This window comes from Epinephelus lanceolatus, chromosome 5, assembly GCF_041903045.1.
Source record: "Epinephelus lanceolatus isolate andai-2023 chromosome 5, ASM4190304v1, whole genome shotgun sequence".
Classification (NCBI taxonomy): Eukaryota; Metazoa; Chordata; class Actinopteri; order Perciformes; family Serranidae; genus Epinephelus; species Epinephelus lanceolatus.
This window is the reverse complement of record NC_135738.1, coordinates 25,774,148-25,798,258: the sequence shown is the minus strand read 5'-3', so window position 1 is coordinate 25,798,258 and position 24,111 is coordinate 25,774,148. Positions and strand designations below refer to the sequence as shown.

At 41.1% G+C, this 24,111-nt stretch overlaps 1 protein-coding gene across 3 annotated transcripts in view; it reads left to right on the top strand.

Annotated features, from left to right (window-relative positions):
• Positions 1 to 24,111, top strand: part of shank3a (SH3 and multiple ankyrin repeat domains 3a) — a 284,296-nt gene that overhangs the window by 203,876 nt on the left and 56,309 nt on the right. For all 3 annotated transcript variants that reach the window (XM_078167969.1, XM_078167968.1, XM_078167970.1), the window contains one exon: positions 21,712 to 21,825. In XM_078167969.1, coding sequence (XP_078024095.1) covers positions 21,712 to 21,825 — 114 coding nt within the window. The remainder of the gene's footprint in view (positions 1 to 21,711; positions 21,826 to 24,111) is intronic.

Genomic DNA, 24,111 nt, shown 5'->3' with positions numbered 1-24,111 from the left:
CTATTAGCTGCTTTGCAGTCTCACACCCTGCCAAAGTTGACATGATGACCGTGAACATGTCACTGTATGTACAACTAAAGTCCACAAGGGCTTAGTCCGAAAGTCCAGAGGGTGGACATTCGATTTAGCCTTTGTGCTGAGGTGATTCAGTCTGCCAAAAATGTGCAAGCAGCTTTGATCATTACGAGTGTGAGAATCCTGCCCGCTCAAATATAGTTACACAATTCTTCTATTCAAATCATCTGTTCTACTCAAGCTTATGTCCTCCCTCACCCTCTCAAAGATTGAGTGGCATACTGAGTAGCGCTCAGCTGTGTTTTGTGGACTCTCAAATGTTTAGTCGTCTGCATATAGCAATAACATACAGTAGTGTATGTTGTAGTTGTATAGTGCTAGTAACTTCACTGTAGAAAGCCACTATGAGTATTTGGTGTGAAAATTGTGATTAATTTACTTTACCATTTACAGTAACTAAGTATTTACACAGTAATGAAAATCATGATATTTCCTTTTTATCAGTTATGTATTAACACATGTGATATCTTATAGCTGACACCCCGTATGAGGAAGACGATGACAATTATGCCAATGACAATGATGATGATGATGATGATGTACATAAAGGTAAAATGGACATTTGTCTTTATAATTTTGAAAGAAGGATGACAAAGTGGTTAAAACTTTTAATCATTTAGGAGACACAGTTACTTCCCATTCTGCTGCCACAAATAAATGATGTTGTGACTTCACTGACTGAGAATCTTCAAGCTTGGTTCACATCTTTGATCTACAGTGTGAACCTGCTGAAAAAAGAACCTGATATTGAGATAAAAATTGGACTTTTATGGTTCTAAAAATTGGCATGTGATCCCATGTTTTCATCCTTCATTTTCACTTAGACTAGCGCTGATAGATGCACATATAGCCCCCGTGAACAAGATTAGATGTGCCTTAAATGTGTACTTAGAATCAATGACTGGATCAAATGTTAGAGTTCCCATGATCACGTGCAACCAGTTTCTCCTCCACTATGAAGAACGGCTTGGAAAAACTCCCAGTCTTTACTCAGTGATTGTCAGTCCATTGGTCTGCTGTCTGAGATCAATGTCTCTAGACAGTCTTCGTCTAGACAAACAGTCCCGCTGTCCGCCATTTACCAGGGTCATCCGCATCCAGCTCTTCAAGCAGACTCTTAGTCTCAAGTAATGAGATCTGTTTGTCCTTCCTCACTCACTGACTGCCACTGGACCACAAAACTAGCATGCACTTGGTATCATGGGGTGTTTGAGGGTATGTATTTATGTGTGTGTGCGTGTGTGTGTATGTGTGTGTCTGTGTGTGCTTATGTCATTGATGGCGGTTCAAAGAAATGGATGCTTCCAAGATTATCTGATTTTGTGGTCTGTCTGTGTGTACATGTGTGTGTCTGGTCACAGCTGTGTGTGTGTTTGATGATCCCTTTGGTACACTCCATTAACAGGTCGCCTAGGCCCATCCCCCTACCCTCTTGCTTCCCTTCTCTATACTCATTCCCCTGCTCACCCCTGTGTTTGTTTCCGCTCTTTCTCTTCATTGATGTAATCTGATCTCATCATCCGGATGGACATCTCTTGAAAGACCACTTAGGGTCACCATGGTAACGAACGGGCACACATGCCACCATAACCCAGTCAAGCTTTTTGCACTTTTGTGACCCCATACACATTCACACACTTGCTCAGACTCCACACACAATTGCAGGTGCAAAGGTAACACACAGGAACATATTCAAAGGAACAGATGTGTGTATCAACATGCTGGTTCCCCCGCTGGGAGCATTAACTGCACGTTCAGGACATTCTTCTCCTCAACAAGGTGACACATTTAAGAGCATACTTCCGTAACAATGTATTACATCTCACATACACACACACACACACACACACACACACACACACACACTCACCACATACACCTTCTCCAAACGCCATTATAAATCTTGCAGACAGCCATGAAAATGAAACCAGCGCAAGTAACGTTGAGATTAGACATTCACAAACATGATTAATGGGGTTTGGCCGCACCCAGTGTGTGCAGAATATTAACACTGCTATGGGCAGTGGAGGATACCTGAACCAGCTATACTGACACAAACACACACACATATACTTGCTTTTAATGGATTATTCTGGGTCTGGCTTCACACAAGCTCAGAAAGCAGCTATTACTGCTGTTATGATCTCTGGGAACACAGACAGTAGCTCAGCCGTTTGCTAATGCTGGCAAACTGATCACATGCCATAGAACTGCAAAAGCTTTTTGCTGACGCCACTGTCTGAAGGCATGCTTCTCCTCTCATGTACTGTATTCTCTCCAACAGTTGCTACACATATATGTACACTGGTGTGTGTTTTGGACAAGACCAAGAACCACTGGATTACACAAATGAAGCACTGCACAATGCATTATGTTTCTGACCACAAAGCTTGCTATTGTTAAGACTAAAATGCATATGCATCTGTCTGTTACCAAGCAACAGGTGCTAAGTGTGTTACAGCTCTGACATGTAATTTTAAGACAGAAATAAAAATGAACCAATTATGCCTTTAGTGATTTTTGAAAAAAAATCCATTTGGTTCTTAAAAACAATACTCTTTTCTTTGATTTTTAGAAACATTCCCCCATTTTATCTTTTTATCTGCTACTTCCAAATCAGGTTGGATGAGAGCCTGTGTGCAAAGTGTTAAATTTAGACTAAATATCATTGTTAGCTTTCTACAGTGAGCTCGGGTTGAATTAATTAGACTTCCTCTCAGTCTGGTAGTAGCATGAAGTGTACCGCGTGTGTGTGTAAGTGCGGGTATTTCTGAGCATCTCTCCATTGTTGTTTGCATCATGAAGTGTGTATGTGATGCACATACGTGTGTAAATGTGCAAGCGTATGTCTGCCTGTGTGCTTTCCTTTGTGTGTGTTTGTCTTTGTGCAGCACAGTGTAAGTAATTGCCTCCCACAAGTTAGATAAACAGCATCCTTCAAGTATTCAGCAACCAGCTGTCCTAATATCCGAGGCACATATGGAAGAAATGTCTCTCTGTCTTTCTTTGCCCTTGTTCTGTCTGTCTGTCTGTCTGTCTGTCTCTTTCTGTCATCTTTTATATACCTATGTGTACATATCTGCACATACACAGTGTACATTTATTTTGTGTCAAAGGCAGATGTACACTACGCTTGTTAAGGTTTGGAGTTTGTTGATCATTTATTTTGGAGTAAACATTCTGCAGTAGTTTCTGTATATTCCACTCATTTACATGCACATACAACTATACAAGCAGTGTTTCAGTGTATTTAATGCATTTAAATTTACTGTATTGTCTGACAACACATAAGCGCTAAGCTGCCAGATGTTTGTGTTGACTTTGATGCATTTGCATGTCTAAAGAGAGCCCCTGCTGACCTGTCAACATATGTGATATTTTGCATGTGGAAACCAGTTTGCCACCTGGCAGTAGGTTGTAGCACATCTGGCTTTGGTTGTGGCTCTTTAATGATTTAAATGACGGCACTATTAGGTCACAAAAATTTTGTAGATGGATTTTTATCATTGACTGATTAATTTACTGATTAATACAAGTTTTTACAACCCACTCATCAGAATAAATGTTGGAATTGTGCATTTCTACAAACCACGGATATGTGAAATTTGCAGGTTTCATATGTAGCAAACTTTGACTTTGTTTCTCTCATTTGAATTTTGTGTTGTGACAGTGCTGTGGTTAACATGTGGTTAGGTTCATGCAAAAAAACTACAAGGTTAGGATTAGGCAAAGATCATGTTTTGGGTTAAAATACCCAGTTTTGTTGTTACAAACAAGGCTGGAAATGTCCTGACGTGTTGGTAAAAATACATATTCTGGTTTGTTGGTCTTAAACAGTGGTCTGCTGCTGTCTGCTGCTTGGTGCAGATGAACAACTCAGTTTATAATATGTAATCTTAACTACATCATTTTATAAATGTTATGACATGTATAAATCATACAGTGCCAACATTTTATTCTTGCGACTCGGCTGTTTGGAATGGTACTCTAGATGTGATTTTGACAGTGGTCACATTCTTTTACAAGCACACAATCACAAAGGAATTTGTGAAACGTATTTATCGCCAAACTATGTTTGCTGTTATCACTTGAGATAATAAAAATAGAGACTAAATTAACTAGCACCCCAGAAAGTTTCACACAATCCCTAATTATCAAGATCTTCTCACTCAGCTACTGGACAGGAAAAGCTTCAGAGAGCGTGCAGCCACATGCACTGTTAAATTATATATTCACTTTCTCTCATTTGGTTAAAATAGTGTGCACTGAGTTCCTTAAGGGACTTTACTTGGGCTAAAATGATGATATAACGCTTTTTACAGATATTCTTACATCTGTGAGACATCTTCATGTTGTCATTAATCACAAGTGCCTAATGCCGGGTAGCCACATCCAAAACGCAAATGTTTGTCCTCTCAGATATGATCCATACATGTAAAAGTATAACTTCATTAGAGGTGAATAAAATACTTAAAAAGCACATTTCAAACACATCTGTTGATAGTAGGTCCTCATGCTCCTCGACAACCCCCATGAGGAAGCCCTGAGAGGCCGCAAAGATGTTTAAAAAGCACATTTCAAACACATCTGTTGATAGTAGGTCCTCATGCTCCTCGACAACCCCCATGAGGAAGCCCTGAGAGGCCGCAAAGATGTTTAATAGAATAGTGCAGTGTGCATGGGGACACTGGAGGAGTGTGTTGGGGAAGAGAGGTTTAGAGTGTGTGTCCCATGTTCCCGAGGAGAAATTAATATTGTCACAGTATGAACCTGAGGCTAGTCAGTTTATTAACAGATTTCACTCTTTGGCCATTCATAATGTTCCAAGCTGTGTGTGTGTGTGTGTGTGTGTGTGTGTGCGTGTGTGTTATTGATACTGGACAGGGTCACAAGCCCAAGGCAAGGACGCTGATGTCACAGCTAACCTTCTAGCTGTCCAATCAGAGTAGCAGCGGGGTGCAAGGTCCCGCCCACGCACCTACCTGCTCCCTGCTGAACACACCACCTGTCCTCCTATTACACTCTCATCCTCTTTGTTGTTTTGTTTATCTGTTTTCCAAACATGCCCATACGGTGCACACTATCTTACAGGATCATCCCACACTTACCTTCTCACTGAAATGATAAGCTATGCTTGCCCAACATACATGTAATTTACTGGGATGTCGCCTCACACAAAATGCTAATTAGAAAACAGGCACAAACAGCAGTTGCAGAGTTAATCAGTATATGAATAAACATGAACAGGAAAACTGCTGCATAAACAGGAGCCATTGACTGAAGCAGATACATATTCAACAGAAACACAGATATGCTTTTGATTTACAATCACTCTATCATGTACAATGTGACGCACACTGTTTGAGGTGGGCACAGTGAGGGCAAAGCTGAACTGACTGAGTGATTCCAGATGGTTGTTAACAACAGGCGTTTTCTGTCCTGCACGGTGACAACCTACTTTGCAGTCGTGGGTGTATAAAATGCCCATGTAAAGGTCATGTCCTTACCTGGTGATGTCAGGTAGAGTAGCTTTTAGCAAATTTTTAAAAAACCTTGTGTCTTGACCTCTTCTTGTTGAGCTCGCTCTCCAAATGCATGCAGGGACTCCCTGAAATGAAAAACAATCAAACAAGAACGGACTCGGTATCCTTGGAGATTATCCTTGTTATTAATGTCCTTGAATTCAGCCCCATGACCACTCGCCAACCCAACTCTCCCATGCAGCTACATGTAATTTCCGTCAACAACAGGCATTCTTGTCATGTAATATAGCAGAGGCTGGAGCAGTCAGCTCATTACGGCATCTTCATTTATCATGGCATAAACAACATCATTCATGTGACACCCTGACTCGTCAATCAAGTGATTAGGTGTGTGATTAACGACTCAAATACAAACAATCTATCATTGATCTATTAACAATCAACAAACAATCAATGATTGGCCTACAGCTAATCAATCACTGGCATACTCTGATGGAGAACTCCACTATTTTTTGTTCCTTGCTGGTCAGTGTACCAGGTGATAATATCTTGATATTATTTATCATACCATGTTTTGATGTGGATTTTTTTGTGTGTGCTGATGCATACATATTAATAATTAACCATTGTATTTAGAGGGACAGTTCAGCCCTTAATCAAAAAATGCCTTGCCTTACCTGTAGTGCTATTTATCAGTCTAGATTGTTTTGGTGTGAGTTGCCATGTGTTGGAGATATCAGCCGCAGAGATGAGGGATGTTCAAGAGAAGGCAGACATTCTCTTGAATAATGGAACTAAATAGCATTCAGCTTGTGGTGCTCAAAGCGCCAAAAATATACATTTGAAAAGCTCAACATCAGTGTCTCCTTCCAGAAATCATGACCTGGTTACTCAAGATAATTTACAGACTTTGCTGTGAGCAGTTTCATGTAGGAACTATTTTCTTTCTACTGAACTACACCCACCACCGCGCAGAAGGAAACGTGTATGAATCTACTCATTAGGACAGTTATAGGCATTATATAGATATTGTGATATTTCAAACTAGATATTGTCTTTTGGATATCGTAAGTGTTGGCTTTTTCTTGTCTTAAAGGCTGCAATACAGTATAGTTATGTAATTTTATGATCTTAATAACATTGTAGGGCTACATGCAAAAGCCCAACTAGGGGCAAGAGGTGAAATATAGCAATAGCAATAAACTCTCTGTTAGGGATGCACCGAATATTCGGTAACCGAATATATTCGGCCAAATATTGCAAAAAAACACACATTCGGTATTCGGTGGAATAAGTTAAAAGCAAGGCTGAATAATAGTGGCATGTTTTGATAACGCAATCAAACAGCGTGCTGTGACGGGCGGAATAAAATGTCGGCAGTGTGGCGATCCGTCCGTCACCGCACTCGCATTTGCGACTAAAAATAGTTTTGAGCGAGCAAAATAGGCTTAAATCATTCAGCACGCTGTGCAAGCAGCCTACAGATTTCAACCAGCAGCAGAAACGAAAGGCGAATCCCACCAATTGTGGGTTGAACGGGGGTCACAGACACAGACAGGAATACGTATTCCTGTCAAATATGGCGGCCATCGGCTTACCGGCAACGGAGAAGTCGGCTCCAATAATATCCTCTTCTTGGCGTGTGGACTGCCCAGAAGTACCTGAACAGCCAAGCCAGCCGAACACAGGTATGTGATGTGTCAGAGGAGAAACGAGCCGTTCACAGCCCACAAACCTCACCGCACTTTAGGGACTGTTCTTTACTTATGAAGGGACTTGTCAGGGGAGGAGGGTGGCTGGTTGATTCTTATTTATTTTTTTTTTTTTTATTTTGATCCCCCCTATGTTAATCACTTATTGATGCTGTTTTTGAAGTATGAATAAGTCAATAAGTTATTTATTCCATTGAAATATCATTGATGTATTATAGAAGAGTGATTTATCTTTTCATAAATGACAAAAGGCACATCTGCCTAATTTTCGCTGTGGTATCGTGACACTACGATATTCGGTATTCGGTACTCGGTATTCGGCCAAGCGCTTAATATTATTCGGCTTCGGCTTCGGCTTCGGCCACAAATTTTCATTTCAGTGCATCCCTACTCTCTGTGCAACACATCAGTCTCACATTAAATTGCATCGTCCCTATCAAATGTAATAAAGTAAATATTCCAGCTTTTCTGTAATTTACCTTGACCCACTTACTCCATATATCCAAATTACTGATGATTATTCATCTTTTGTAATATTCACCCAATATTTAATTTTGACATTTAATTTTTCCATGTCGCCCAGCCCTACTGCTCATGAACGAGAGGCTCATGCTCGTGACAGCCCACAGTGCAAGCATTAATGGTGTCCCCCTTGGCTAAGCTGTAACGTTAGCTAGCTCAATGATGCTTGGTGAGCTAGCAGTAGATGCACGCTTACTTCTGTATGGTCATACTAGTGTTTGGTAAAAAGAAAATATGGTCAGATTATATGGGAGAGAAGGTGGACATCTCTATGGCTGATATCTCCAACCCTTGGCAGCTCACACCAAAGCAATCTGGACTGATAAATAAGACTACAGGTAAGAGGACAAGTATGCATTTTTGACCTTTGGGTGAACTGTCCCTTTAAAATAGTTTGTTCCTATTTCTGTGCCATCAGAGCCAGGCTTGTCCATGATATTGCCCTGGAGTGAGGAAAAAAAAAAGCAAAGACAGAGGGTAACTATTAGGTAGCCTGTTCTATTTTTGTCTCCACCTGAGGGTTGATGCAAAAGGAGAGAAAGAATGAGAAATGGAATAAAAAAGCAAGTGAGAATGAAAGAAGAGGAATGTCATGTAGCTCCCCTCAAGCCTGGGAGGGAGGGAGGGTGGGTGGGTGGGAGGAGATGAGATGAGAAGAGAAGAGGGATCCCTCTGAGTCAGCCTTGGAGTTTTCCTCCCTCCTCTCTTCCTCCGCCTCCTCCCACTATAATTTACAACACTCCCGCCCTCCTTGTTCTTTTCCTTTTTTTCTGTAGCCATCTTCCTTTGCTTCACTCCTCCTTCTGACTCTGCTGTCATTCACAAAAAGCCATTTCTCATTGTTTCCATATTTTTTTAATTTTTTCTTAAACTTGTCAAGTCTTTATTTCTTTCAAGCTCTCTCTCTCTCTCTTCCTCTATAACTCTCTCCCTCTCAGTTGAATACTGATGAGCCAGAGACTGCACCACTCCCTCGCCCTCTTCTAAGCAAAAGAAGTCCTGTGAGGATGAACATGCAGCAAACCACAGCACACATTTGACTCACAGCAGTGTGACCATCCCTCTTCCCTCTTATTTATTGGCTCTCTACTTCATTCAGTCTTGTTTCTACTCTGGGGTCCACTCACCCTTTTCAACTTTACCTTCTTAATTGCCAGCCACCTCTGCTTTTCTTATTCAATGTCCACCTCCGTCCTTGTCATTACGCTTAATTTTCTTGCCTATTCATCTTCTCTATTTCTGTTATTAAAGCCTGTTTTGCTCCACACTACCCAATCTATAAGGTTCCATGTGTGTCTGTTCTTCCTCCACAGTATTAGCATATATTATCCCACTCATATGTTGTACTACAGGTAATGATGACCGTCCCTGTTGCACTTCGGTACATAGTCATCCCCCTCTCTCTTCCTTTTTGTGTGTGTGTAGGCGTGTGTTAGCGTGTCTCTGGTTGTGTCCCCCTTGTTTCATAAAGATGCAACTCTGCTCCCTCTCTATTACATTGAATTGAACTGAGGTTTAATAAAGAGTGCAGGGATCCAAATCTAATAACAGCTCCACTCTGGTTATTGGAATACTCTACACTCTCACCTTCACACACTATATGTCAAGCACACACACACACACACACACACACACACACATCTATGTAGGCTGAGATATAGTATGCCCTCTCTTTATTCAGAAAACACCTTACTCAGCAAGTCCCTATTTCACGTTACATTATACTTACTGTACATCATATGCAGACACATACAGTAGTGCTGTTAATTGTTTTCATTAAAACATCATCACACAGTTTTTTAATATAGAATCATGGGATCCCCATATGCTGTAGTGGGAGCAACCCAGAGGTCAGGACCACAGGTGGGGTCACCAATGTATTCATATTTGTGACATATATTAACATTAAAAATAACGTAATAATCCCAAAGGGGAACTACGCCCATTTTCAAAATTAACATGTTATTCCTATGGTCTAAGACTGACCAAAAATATCAGTAACCATGAACAACTCTCTCCTCAATTTTGTGATGTCATCAAGCATAAAGTCTGGAGCTGCTTCATGAGCCCCTTTTACACTGCTTTTTCAAGGTGCGAATTTTTTGCCATTGTGCCGCCTTGCCATTCTGTATAACAGGTACAATCATGCAATGGGGGGGACAGAAATGTTTTGCCTTGAGGGCGGCATTGGAGTTAGTAACAGCGATGAAACTACGTCTGTATAAACACAGTAGCTGCCAGGATGGGATCGTGGATGGCACAGGTATGATGTTGTGATGTATTTTGCGTGTGATCCACTGTGAGAGATTTAAAAAGTAGGTGATAGCAGTTAGCAGCTAACTCGAAGAATAGTGGCCAAAAATGTCAGCAAATTGGAAAAACAGTAAGGTCCAGGAGCTTCTTACCCACTGAGCAGAGGATGCGATCAACAGGAATGGTAAATGATTGTTACTGCCATGTTAATGCCATTGCTATTGTTTAGAAAGCACTGCGAACATATGTTACATGTCACACTAGAGGCTGACGCTGTTGTGTTACATGTCACGCCTCTTTTGCTTTCACGATGCTGGCATGCTTTCTAAAACCAACTCTGGAGCAGCATGATGCCCATGTTGTTCTGTGTAAAAATGCAAAGGTGCCATAGAGACAATAAATTGGTTAAGATGTTCTAGATGACACTGAGAGCACCCAGGGGATGTTCTGAGTATATGAGTACATTTTATGTTTCAGGACTGAAAACTCTACACTAGAATGAAGCTCATTTGGGTATGAAAAAGAAAACACAAATTCAGTGGGTCCAAAAAAAAAATCAGGCTCCTATTCATTGTTCATGGAGCAGCTCCAGACTTTATACCCCATGACATCACTAGTTTGAATCTTACTTTTCTGGTTTCTAGCTTTGACAGAGAGTTGCTCATATTCATAAATATTGATTGAACTTTACCAGGCCATGGAAATAACATAGTGGAACTCTTAATTTAAGTGCTGTTCCCCTTTAAGACTTAAATATCTTTTATCTTCTTTAACTTACACTTGAAACTGTTGGTTAAAATCACTTGTGGTTGAGCTTTTTGTCTGTGTGAGTCTTGTATGCTAACACCTCTCCAACACTAGTGGTCAGAATGCTGATAGTGTTTGTTACTCATTATGCTAAAAAGGCTCAGTGGAAACTGAGAAGCAAAGCACTGGGCATGAAGTGAACAGCAGGGAGCAGCAACAGAATGGTGAAAAATTACAATAGACTGGGTTTTGTCAGACAGCTCCTGCTTACAACCATGAAATGTGTATGTACCGGATGCTACCAACAGTAGAACAAATACTAGGTGTATCTAATAGGTAGCTTACAAATTGCTATCATTTCTTCACTGTTTCCCTATACTGTTATGTCTACATTCTGCAACTATGGAATATGGCTGCAGAAATTGTACAGTGCATCACTTTAAATGTGATTCTTTTGGATACATGACTGCACCAATTTATGTCTGCCTGACAGCCACAGTTAAAAAGTGGAGACTGGAGAAATGAAAAGCCAAGTGACAGATAATTTTTGTAGAGCAGTTAAATGGGAAGCATTAAGACTAGTATGCAGCAGCTAGAGAGGCAAATTTAAGAGGCAGGTTATCCGAGCAACAAGAAGCAGTGCATCTACTTTCATTCAGCAGTTAGGAATAAAATTGTTGTAAAAAATGGCTCAGTTACCACCCCAATATATTATTTTACTCCTTTAATATTGCTTAATCCCAATATTTCCATTTGGTATGTGAATAGTAACATAAAAGTTGCACAGCTTTCTGTGTTTTATTACAGCAGATCCAACCTGCAGAAATCCTGTCTTGGCATTTTATGGAAATCTAGCTGTATTTTGGCTTTGGCAAGTCTTCCATGGCATCCCTGTCTGAATCAGTGTGAGTGCATCAGTGGCAGAAAGCCATCAGCCTCTCTCAGCACAGCTGCATCCTTTATTGTCTGTTTCTGCAGGCAAATACAGGAGTTTGACGCACCCACTGTTACCTGTGAAAAATATGTTTGCGGCGTGTTTTGAAAAGTCTACTCCTTTCCTCACCAGCTGCCACTCATTCAGTCGTTCATGGCAGTTGCCCTCGCTCTGTATGAGTGCACGCATGTGTGTGTCTGTGTGTCGGTTGCTTAGTATACAGAGAAACAAAGACGATGCGAGAAGGAGAAAGAAAATGAATGACTCAGCTCAAAGCAATAGAGTGAAGCAAAGCAAGAATTAAAATAAGCGCAATCAGTCGTCACGTACACACACAGACATACACACACAGTCGAGCAGGGGTGCATTGAAGCCTGCAGGCAGGGTGTGTGAAGAGTATAAATAGCTCTGCATCCTCACTGATGCTATTTTTAAACCAGGAGCCGTGACTGACTTAACCAAGGGCAAAACTCAGAAGTAGCATGCATGCAAACGCACGCACACACACAGAACAATACTGTACCAGACTTTTCACCAGACAGCCGACTACTTGGACACTCATGAATAACTGGGTGCCTGTTGAAACATAGCTCTTTCCCTTTGTCAGCTTGTGTCTGTCTTTAGCTGGCTCTCATCTCTCTTTGTCACTGCTGAATGCAAGCCTCTTTCTGTCACATTCTTTCCCTTTGTTTCATTCTCTGGGGCTCTCTATTATGCTACTCTCCATTCTGGTCACATTTCATGCTTCGTTTGTATGTTATTTCTATCTAAGCTCACAATTTGCCGTTAATGGCCCAGTGAGATGTTATTCAATCCACTATGAAACTTGCTGTGGATATCTGAGGCTTTACAATACAGTATGTTGGGCAGTGCTACGAAAGATACAAAGTCTTACTGCAGAGTACACAGAATATATGTGCCTGAGCAGTTACTGTAAGGACTGGGAATCACAGAGTAACTCTTGATATGATATAGTATCATGAGACGTTGTCCACAATACAGTGATATCACGATATAGCGATTCTGTGATACTTGACACATTTGTAAGTAGTGTCCAAAATTAATTTTTTGACTCACTGGCCATGGGACTGGGCACAACACTAGCTAGCAGCTGACCAGCGGCAAGTCATAGTTTAGTGGATCAGCTCATGTCCTGTAAGGTAAACAGTGCCACGAAACCAAGTTGCAACTTCCAAGGCTGCAAAAAAATAAAGCCAAGGCAGAAGTGCCACAAACTGCAGTTCACTGAATGGCCACTTGAGGCTGGCTCTAAAACTGAGTAAATTTCCATAGACCCCCATGTGACAACTGTACGAAGGGTGATATATATATATATATTTTTTTTTTTTTTAACACACGCTTAAGGCCCAAAGTAATGCATATTTAGGGCAGGGCTGGTTGAGTGACACGCTGTCTATAAAGTGCGCTATAGTCTGAGAATCAGATCTGCCCCTTGTTCTGCCAAAGCACCAGCCTCTCATCCAATTATGGTCACTTCTGGCTCCAAAAAAACAAGAAAATGCAAACTTGAGGCTTTAAAATAGCAGTGCGCAAACCAGTGGATGACCTCATGGTAGCTACGTCCATTATACAGTCCATTCATACAGTCTATGCACAAAACTAGGAGCGTTCCAGACGGTCAGTTTCGTGGCACCATGTAGGCACGCTCACGCACGTGTGTAACACTGACAGCACAGGAGCAGCTTAGAAGCAGCAGAGCAGCGCGCCCCCAATGACACCAAAACACGGTAGAGACTTTCAGCATAGTTTTTTATTAAATGACTATTTTGGTACAATCATATACCCGCCAGTGTGGTTGATAGCCTTCTAAGATTTACTCGCCAAATGGAAAATCTACCCACATTTAGCACTTAGTGGGTGTTCATTTGGCACCCTGATTGCAAGACAATTGTCTATAATACATCATAATGTCTATGTAAGTGAAGAAGAAAAACAGCCTCTAAAAATTCAGGAATTATGTGTTTATTTACCGCACTTTGGTGTCAGTTTCACAGAATATAGCAACTAAGATGAAACAATGTACAAAAAAGTGCAAGAGTCACACACATACACATTGTAGCCTGACTTACAGTTGGGGTTGCGATATGGCTCATTTATACTCAATGTTAGATATGTACACGGACGCAGACGGAACCTTCTGTCTGTGCTCATTTCATCCGTATTTGTGTTCTTTGTCTGAAAACTTATGGATATAGGCAAAAGGGAGCAGTACCACCGGAGATCATGGGGGCAGTGTAGCTTTGTTCAAGCGATACACGGCAGTAGGACATGACAAAGACATTTTTAAAATGGCGGAACGATGCTTCAGTGCAATTAATGGCCTTACAGACCACCGCCATCTACAAAGCTGCCTCCACTAGAAGGTAAATTATTACGACCTCCATCCTCCATGTTTTTTGTTGTGAGAACTTTTGACTCTGCCCTCTAGTGCCATCTAGTGGATGTATCTATACCAAAATAGCAATATTAAATATTAAAGAATATTACAATACCAACATAACACTTTGTGAAGGCAGTAGACTCTCAGTCATGTAGACATCCCAGTCACAATAAATATCTGCACCAACGCCGCCTCATGCTTGTGTTGACAAATTTAAACCCAATTGACAAAGACTAAATTACAGACATTTCCTGTGATTTTGTTTTGTTTTGTTTTGTTTCAATTAGTTTTTGTGAGTACACAGTATTTTTTCAGATAGGTATTGATAATTCGAGGTGGGCCCAGACTTTCAACTCGAAAGATGACAGTCTTTCTGATTTGTTTTCCCCCACTGTCCGATTCCACACTGTCTGCCATTTTCCTGTTGGGAGTTACCGCAAGTTAGTTAACTTTCCGTTCACTTTACCCTTATTCATTTGATAACAGCCCCTCTAAGGAGTCATGAAGTAGTGATTCCTGTAGGTCAAATTGACAGGGGGATTCATTTAGAGCACCTGCATGTCTTAATAAAAATACTGATATTTGGCACTAGGGTATTGATAATGTGTTGCAAGAGGAAATAATACAATATATTCCCGTACTGATGTGTATTGTTCAATCTGTTTGAGTATGTGTGTGCACTGGCAGTTAAGAATCTCAGTAGGTGTATAGACAGTACTAAAACACTGTTGACACTCAAGGAGTTGCTGTTCAGGTCTGATCGGGCTGGGTGGTGTGACCTAAAATCTAAATCATGATAAATTGTCACAATTAGTTGCACAACAATACATGTAACAATCAGTATTTTTTTTACTACATCAATCCATTATATTTTATTTATTGTGCTGACTCACTTCTGAATTGTTTGCTCTCATTCACACAATATGACCCAAATACATTCTGGACTTGTGGACTGGACTTGGAGCTGAGTGGATGCAGCCAACATAGTAAAGAACAGGAACATCAAAAGTGGTCCATTGAGGAGAGTAAAGTCCAGGCCTCTTTTGCATTATACTGATAAAAGAATGGGGATTTGGCACAAGCTGCATGAATCCATGGAGCCATCCTGTTAGGTGTAAACATCACAGGCTGTCGGTGGCAGTGTGATGGTGTGAGGAATGTTTTCTTTTTTTTTTTTTTTTTTTTTGGTCCACACTAGCACATAAGGGTTCCTGATACCCACTGAAGAATGGCTGAACAACACAGCATATCTTAACACTGTTGATGACCACGTCAATCCCTCATGGCTACAGTCCATCCACACCACCAGCATTATGTCATGAGGCACATGTCGGCACCAAATGAGGAACATATCAGTGAGTTTTCATTGCGTCAGTGGCCTGCGCAGTGCCCAGACGTTGACCCTACAGAGCACCTTTGGTATGGACAGTGCAGGTTTCAACATGGATGTGCAGCTGTTCAAACTGCAGCTGCCCAATCCAGTCAACTCCACATTGTACAACATTCTTGCTCAGTGCATTCACCATCTTGCAGAATCTTTCACAGACAAATGTTCTAGAGAAAGCACAACATGATACTACTGTGATTCGGTGTACACAAAAAAGTGGCTACTCCGTGTGTAACCATGTGTGTAATGGTGCGTGTATTCATGTGTGACTGTGTGTATGAATGCATGTCAACATATGCTGTGTATTTGCACCCACTAGTTTGCCTGTGGAGGTGATTATGAATCAGCATGGCAGATCACTGCTTCTAGTGATACAGTCGAGATAGGCCTGACCTCTTATTGTCTGATGTCCAGCTGAGGTGTTGATTGCCTTATGTACTGAAGTGTGGATCAGTTAAGCCCCAGTAGACCCCCATACAGAGTGGAACAGAGTATAAAAAAATGAACGTTCTGCGGTGAATCCACTCTTCTCAAAGGCAGTCTTCAGTGTATGCAAGAAGCTGAGTCCCACCTACTGTATCAGAGTGTGTTTCTTCTTCTTCTTGAGGTCAGCTGTCACTCATACCTTTGTTCAATGTAATTATTCGTGCAGGAGACATCCATTTGAGAAATAATTGCATTCTTCATTTTGACCCAGGTAGCCAGTTTGTGAGCTGCTCTCCCTTTTCCAAAAACTCTAAATGAAGTTAAAAAGAAAAGGATCATTTAGTATGAGCATGAGGTACTTGCAAACTCAATTTTTAATGCCCTTGCCTGCCCTTCTGCATCAGAATTCTACATCTTGGTTGTTTCCTTGCTTATTGAATGCACTCATCAAAATCTTGTTCAGCCATTAAATCACTTCCAGAGTCCACCACCAAGTGTGTGGTGTCAACCTGCCGTGACAGACTGTGTGATTTTGCGTTGAGAGATTGAGTGCTACTTGAATCTTTGTTTTGAACCACAGAAAACTACTTTGTATGTCGTCTCTGTGTTTGAATAGGGACTTTTTCTCATGGCAGATGCCAAAAAGAAAAATATCACAATCAGAAAAACTTTGTCAAGACCATCCATAAACTTGTAAGAAAATCTGAAGAGCTTTTAGTCAAGTGACTCTGACTTATTGACCAGTGATCTTTCCACCCTTTAGCTAGAAATACCATTATTATTATTATCATAGAATCTGACCTAAAAACATTCCTCAGAGTGATTGAGTGAACATACTTGTTTGAAGTCACCAGTGGTTGCAGACTGCTGCCAGTTAGAAACCTCAGTCTGCACTTTCTTAAATGCATTTCAATCAAAGCTAAGGAGTGACTGCTTTGCAATGTTTTTGCAAACTTGCAGTTATCTTAAAGGGGACTTAATATACTTTTTCTTATTTTCTGTCATATATATATGAAGTTACAATATTTAATGTTCATATTAAAGGTGGCCAAAGTTTTGAATAATAAGGTAAAGGTATGTAGAAGTAATCCCTGTGAGCCAAAACCTCAGGCTTCAGACTGATCTTGATAGTTTGTTTCCAGCAGTTTTTTATATATAAGACGTCATCAGCTCGTGACAGTTTGTTTTCTTTTAATATGGTCAGCTGCTCTCAAGTATTTACATTCCGTCCCCTACTGTGCTACATGCTAACGTCAGAGAATCTTGGTTGCCTATGTTGTTAATTTCTCCCTAATTTCAAATCATGTTCTTGCTGGAACATGTCTGGTTGTGTTTAGAAGCTTTTATTGGTTGGTTGGTTGGTTGGTTGGTTGGTTATTGATTTTTCATGGTCAAAAGTGCCGCTTTTCTCTGTTATAGCATTCCCCCGGCTGCAATGAGGCTGCAGAGACGTAGAGATACAGAGGACCCGGAAACAATCAGAGCAGACTGGGCTTTTGCAGGAGGGCTTTAAGAGACAGGTGCTAAAATAGAGCCTCTCAGACAGAGGGTGAAGACAGTTGCACCAGCACAGACAATATGAGGAAATATAGTGTTTTTAAAGTGATGAATGCAAAATGTCACACATTGACACCAGCTCTTTGTGGTAAAATGATCCAGTATGGAGACCAGCAGGACCATTAATAGAAAAAATATATATATATAAATATATATTTTTTCCACTTAATTTGTCTTGTAACAGTTGTGACATATTATGGACTGCCTTTACTGTTGGCAGGCATTTTCCCACTACTACCTACAACTGTAGCTCTCCACATGGCAGTGGTCCCAAAGCGGTCTGGTTGGACGAAAACATCAACACGACACACATATTGTAAATCCTCCTGCACAGACATGCACTGTTTGAGTTCCTTCCTGCCACTTGGCTCCTGCAAGCCCACATTTGATTCACAGGGACAGTTGTCATGCCAACGCAGTGTTGGCAAGCACCAAAACAGAGTGGCGGTGTAAGGTAGAGGCTACTGACACAGCGGGGAACTCTCTAAGTACATGTAAGGGCATACACACTGTAGATGCATGTGTTTTTGTTGTGTGGACATGTACTATACATGCACTTGGCTGTTATGTCTGTTTGCGCCAGATATAGAGTCGAGCCCATCTGGATCTGTAGAAACAGATTGCTATAAATATACGGTATCACTCAACACTGTAATTTAGCCAAAATAATAACCCTAGCTGTTTTGATTAAGACCTTATTAAGAGTGTTAGAGTGGCAGTGAAATTTTGATTATTATTTTCTTTGTGTGTTTATGCAGAGTCTCTGCTATCAACTGCTGAGGGCATTGTGAGGATTATCAAGCATGTTATGTATTAAAATACTTCTGCGCTAGTGTGTGTGTATGTGCATGTTTCACTGACCTTTCCTTGACTTCACTGACAGTTAATTGGCTTGATTTCAGCATTTAGAGTGCCTGCAGTGTGTTTAAAGATAATTAAAGAGGGTGTTTGTATGTACCTCACATATGTATGTGTGGAGGAACAAGAACAGGAAGTTATAAAGGTGTACATAGATATTTTAGATGTGTGAAACAGTGACTTCTGCTTGCATTCTTACATACTCAGCGGTCGATTCTGTCCATATAGTCGGGTGCTGGTGTCAGGGACCAGAAATGGATTAGTAGCGGGGGGATAAGGCAGTGAGGGAAGTGAGCGAGGGCGGCCCAGAAGATCAATCAGAGGGCTCACCTTTTCTTTCATTTCTGTCAATGGGGAACAGAGAGCACAGCCGGCACCTGTCTACTGCAGGGACACCATTACAGTATAGATGGACACACTGACAAAGACAAAGAGAGGGATGGAGGCGATGACCGAGAAATCATTCAGAAACACAGTGAAGGGGACCGGGAGAGAAAGACGTGCAGAGCAGAGAGAAAGAGAGACAGTGAGAGAATAAAGGGTTTAAACATGGAAAAAAAAGGAGACAGAGGGAGTCTGTTCTCAGGAGACGGCAGGGTAAAGTTGTGTTAAGCTGAGATCAGAGAGGGGGATCAGTCCATGTATCCTCTGTGTGCTGAGTGTCATGTTTTTTACAGCGGGAAGTCGATAAACAGCCGTTCTCCCCTTTCACGCACCACCTCTCTATTAGCTAGTGTGTGTTTAGCCTGGCAGAGAGGTGAGCTATGGGGGGTTTAGCTGGGAGTGCAACCCCAATCCACAAGCATTGAAAAAATAATGAGCATGTACACAGACCAACTTGTACATAGCAATTGTGGTGAGTTGTTTTCTTTTAGTACCATTGTGTCACTGAGAGATTTTTAGCATGTAGCACGCATTGAGATAGATTAATACTGTACGCTTAAAGAATTCCTTTTATGTTTATCTCTCTGGTTCATACTTGTATTTCGAGTTTCTACTAGAACATATTTACATGCTTTAGTGGTGTAATGGTAATGGAACATCTGTATTTACCCTCTGTTTGAGAACGCTCCATTTTAGCACCTGTCTCTTTAAGCCGCCCTTGCATAAAAGCCCAGACTGCTCTGATTACTACCACATCTTGGCGTCTCTGCGCCATTATTGCAGAGACGCAGAGTAAATGTAATGGAGAATAGTGGCACTGTCTATCATGAAAAATCACCAATAAAAGCTTCTAAACACAACTGTACATTTTGGAACAGGTATACGATCCAAAATCAGGGACAAATTAACAACGTCAGCAAACAAGTTTACGGGTTGTTTCCGAATTACATACTTTTTCTACTGCAACTTCCCCTAAAAAGTACGTACCGTTGCATCAGAACATACTATTTTCAATAGAACATCAATCAGAACATACTATTTCCTCATAATGTGACACCCTGAGCTTTGACCCTCTTGCTCATATATCTGCTGCCATGAAGTTAAAACAAAATGCTGTTCACCAAGCTCTGATGCTGTTATTTCACAACAAGTTATGACTGCATACATCGTAGATTCTAACATATCATATTCACGATAATAAAATTACAGAGGCTATACATTTCTCTGTCATTGTTATCTAATACGTATGCCCTTTGTTGTTGGTTATATTTATGATTATTTTACTCAATTAAACAATAACTATTCCTATATTATGAATTGACTGGTCACCTGAATGCACTGTCATCCATCATTGCGACTTCTGACAGTTGATGTAATGTGTCTTTTGCCGTGCCAAGAATTGCGGATCAGAATAGCCAGAAAAGCATGCTGGCTTGCATACTACAAAACTGGACTGGACTGGTATTTTTGGCATACTACATTTGGCATACTATGTATTGGAACATAGTAAATCTTTTTCTGTCATACTATGTTGTATGGTAGTATGGGGATTGGAACACACAGTACCTGATGTTAGCATGTAGCTACATGTAGCAGTGTAGGCTACACAATGTAGTGTGCCTGGAGCAAATTACCTTATTAAGAAATCTGACATTAGCTGACATCAGCTTGTAGCCAAAGTAGAAAAAAATGTTGAAAACAAAGTATTCAAAGATCTGAAGCCTGAGGTTTTTGCTCACGTGGATTACTTTCACTTCATTATATGAAACTTTGGCCACGTTTAATATGATTATCCTTCAAAAAATAAGGAGAAGCATAATAATTCCCCATTACTGTTACTTACAGGGCTGATTTGAACTCGGCTGATCACACAATGTACTGAAACACACTCCCGCTCAAGCCTGTTAGACATGAGTGTCTTTTCAACAGGATGTGAATGGTTTAAATTTTAGGAGAAGTAAGATGTAGGCACATTTCAGCAGCAAGACCTGGAGAAAATAATGCATTTGTTACAAGATACAGCAAGGAATCCTGTGAATGGCTGATATTTGAACATTTACTATCATGTCACTGAAGATGAAGTCCAGTTGGCTGCCTCTCACAGTGCCCCAGGTTACATCACCGTGACATGTCCCCATGCCAGAGTAGAATATAGTTTGGAGGAAGTAGACTATCATTTAGCAGGCTGTCTGCTGGCTGCAACATCATACTGCCGTCTCTTAGCAACCAGTTTAGAAGAAGGGCTCACTCAGGCAAAGCTTCAGTTCCAGCTGGTGATCTCTGAGGAGTGTGTGTGTGTGTGTGTGTGTGTGTGTGTGTGTGTGTGTGTGTGTGTGTGTGTGTGTGTGTGTGTGTGTGTGTGTGTCTGTTAGCTTGCTGGGATAATGGATGAGTGTTGTAGAAATGAGCGTGCTGGCTCAGTCCTGCAGGGAAGATCAATATCAACTATACATTCATCTCTAATTACCACAGCGGAACTTAGAAGGAATCTCTCTCTTTCTCCTGCCCGCCCTCTTGCTCTCTTTCACCACCTCTCCTTCCTCTTTTTTTTCTCAATTTTTTTCTTGATCTCCTTTTGTCTTTTCCCTCCAGTCTTTCCCTTTACTTTTAAATCTCTCAGTCTCTCTTTCCCCGTTTATTGGCATGAAAGAGAATAAAGCTGATGTTGCCCAAGCACCTTGGTACAGTACATTAGTTACAGACCAATATTTTCACATCTGTGTGTATTTGTAAAACAAAAATCTTTCCCTCTCCCTCTCACTTGTCCCTCCTTCCCTCGCTGTCGATGCACACTTGTAATTTATGAACCCACAACATGGAAACCTAAATACCTCACTTGGCTGTATGGCCCTTTGTCGTCTCTTTTCCAAGGCTCTACAGGCTCCACAGCCTCACAGTAATGAAAACTAGGCATGTTTTATAACAGTATTTGACTGACTCAGTCCCCCTCCCTATTCTTTCTCTCTTTTCAGTGCTGAGTATAGGGGAAGGAGGTTTCTGGGAAGGCACGGTCAAAGGGAGGACAGGCTGGTTCCCGGCAGACTATGTGGAAGAAGTTCAGATGAGGCAGTATGACCCACGGCTAGGTAAGACGCCTACATGCACACAGACACACACATACATGTTCATATTGTGACACTACAAGTTTCTATCTTCCTGTCATGTGTTGAAGTGGTGTTTGGCCGTGGCTCTGTCCATGGTGCTGAAAAGCAAAGTAAGCCCTACAGTCCCTGCTTTGGTGTCAGAGCATCTGCTAATGTATTTTTGATCAAATAAACAAGAAATCTGGCTGTCAAAATATTCAAACATTTATGTTTATGTCTCAGGTGTTGTAATTGTTTATTAATTGTAAATACCCTAAAACTAGAAAATATGAATAAGGAAAAAGTACACTGTAAATTAATTGATAACTTCTCTTCCTGACCGTAAACAGCCCCAGTACGTGAGTCACAAAAGTTGTAGCACACCCTTCGGCGCTATGTTTTCAAAATGGGTAGCACCACCCTGTTCTGCCATACTGCAGGCTCTGTCCCTAACATCCAAGTTGAATCAGCGTTCTCAGCTAAGACAGCCTAACAGTGTCCAGAGCTTTCAGTGAACCTCATCCACATCTGGCACCTTACTGCTGAGGAGTTTATAAGCTACCTTGGAGAGCTCATGTTGGTTGAGTTCCTCAAAGTGCTGCTTCCACTGCTCAACAATATCCCAGATCAGGGTCAGCAGGGTCACCCTGTCTGAGTCGCATGACAGTTTGCTAGGACTTTCTTGAGGCCAACCAAAAGTTATTCTCCATAAACCTACCAAAGACCTCCCATACCTGGGTTTTTGCTTTGGCGACCATTGGAGCTGCAAACCCTCTAGCTTCCATGTACCAGTCTGCTGCTTTGTCAGATCTCGGGGCTTCGAGTAGGTCTTTCAGGCCCCATGGGTCAAGGTTCAGCTAGCAGACACTTACTAATGGGCTCCCCTACCAGAGCTAGCTCACAGAGAGGGACCCGATTTCCCTTTCCTGGGTGGTGCTGCAGCTCCTTCTTGGCCAATTCATATGGGGTCTGTGAATCGCTCTTAGTCTGGCCCCTCCCCAAGGACCAATTTGCCTTGGTAGACCCAACCAGGAGCCATTGCCCTTGACAACACAGCGTGAAGGGTCACGAACCCCTCCACCAGGATAAAGTGTTGATTTTTGAAGGGGTGAGAACTACTTTTGATATATTTATTCTACTGTAAAATGTCTTCATTTTTTGATTACTTTATTTATTTGTAATTCATTTTCAATTTTAACTTTTTTATTAACCTCCTGTGTCAACTACAGAAAGCATCTGTAAAATAGCTCTCCTGCAACCACTGAACACTGCCTCCAAAACTGAATATTGATTTTAATGAAAAATTATATGTAGGGATTTTAATGATCAGAAAATTAAAGCACAAAGTGGGAGTGACATTACTTGTGCCCCCAGACAGTGCAATATTATCTGTAAATTTTGGCAGCAAGAAGCATGAATGTGCAATTTATATGTGAACAAGCAGATATGGTCTTACTGTTAAATAAACACCAGTACAAGACTGAGTGAAACAGCTTAACGTCCTAGTTGATACAGGGACTGGGAGACTACAACCATTTTTGTTGAGACAACAGTGAGTTTAAGCGTTTTCATTCTCATCTAATATATAGTGCGTCCTTCAGAAAAGCTTCCAAGTATGGTAAATCTTTTGACCTTTGGTAGGCAGCAATTTCTTTGTCTCAAATTTTGGGAGCCATGCACTGTATATCTACCTGTTTTGCAATAAAATTGTATCATTCTGACAACATGTCTCCACTATAAAGTTGGACCACCAAAGTAAACTATTTTAAAACTAGAAGGGCACTGGGAGAGCGCAAACCTCCGCCAAGGCCAAATGCCGTATCTTTCGATGTTAACGAAAGAAAAAATGAATAATGTATCCGCCCTGTGAATCGTGTGATTCAGATATGTTCCAAAGATAAATGGGTTCGCTCTTGACCCATACTAGACCCTTCCACCAAGTTTTATGAAAATCGGGCCAGTAGTTTTTTTGTAATCATGCTGACAGGGCTCAGACGAACGAAACCAAACACATAACCTTCTCCTTGGTGGCGGTAATTAAAATGAATTGCCTGGAAAATCAACAATCGCTCCAATTATGCATATGTAAGAACCAAAATGCTGCATACTGGTCTTAAAACTTGTTTTACAATTGGAAATAATTGCACTTTCTATTTATAAACACAAAGTAGGCTTGCAAGGTCATTTTCAGATCACTGTTCTTTCCTGTTTCCAGATCCATTAGGACAATGTAAGCTCAAGTGAAAGACACTGTTGGCAATTTGTCTTTAAAAACAATCTGTTTCCTTC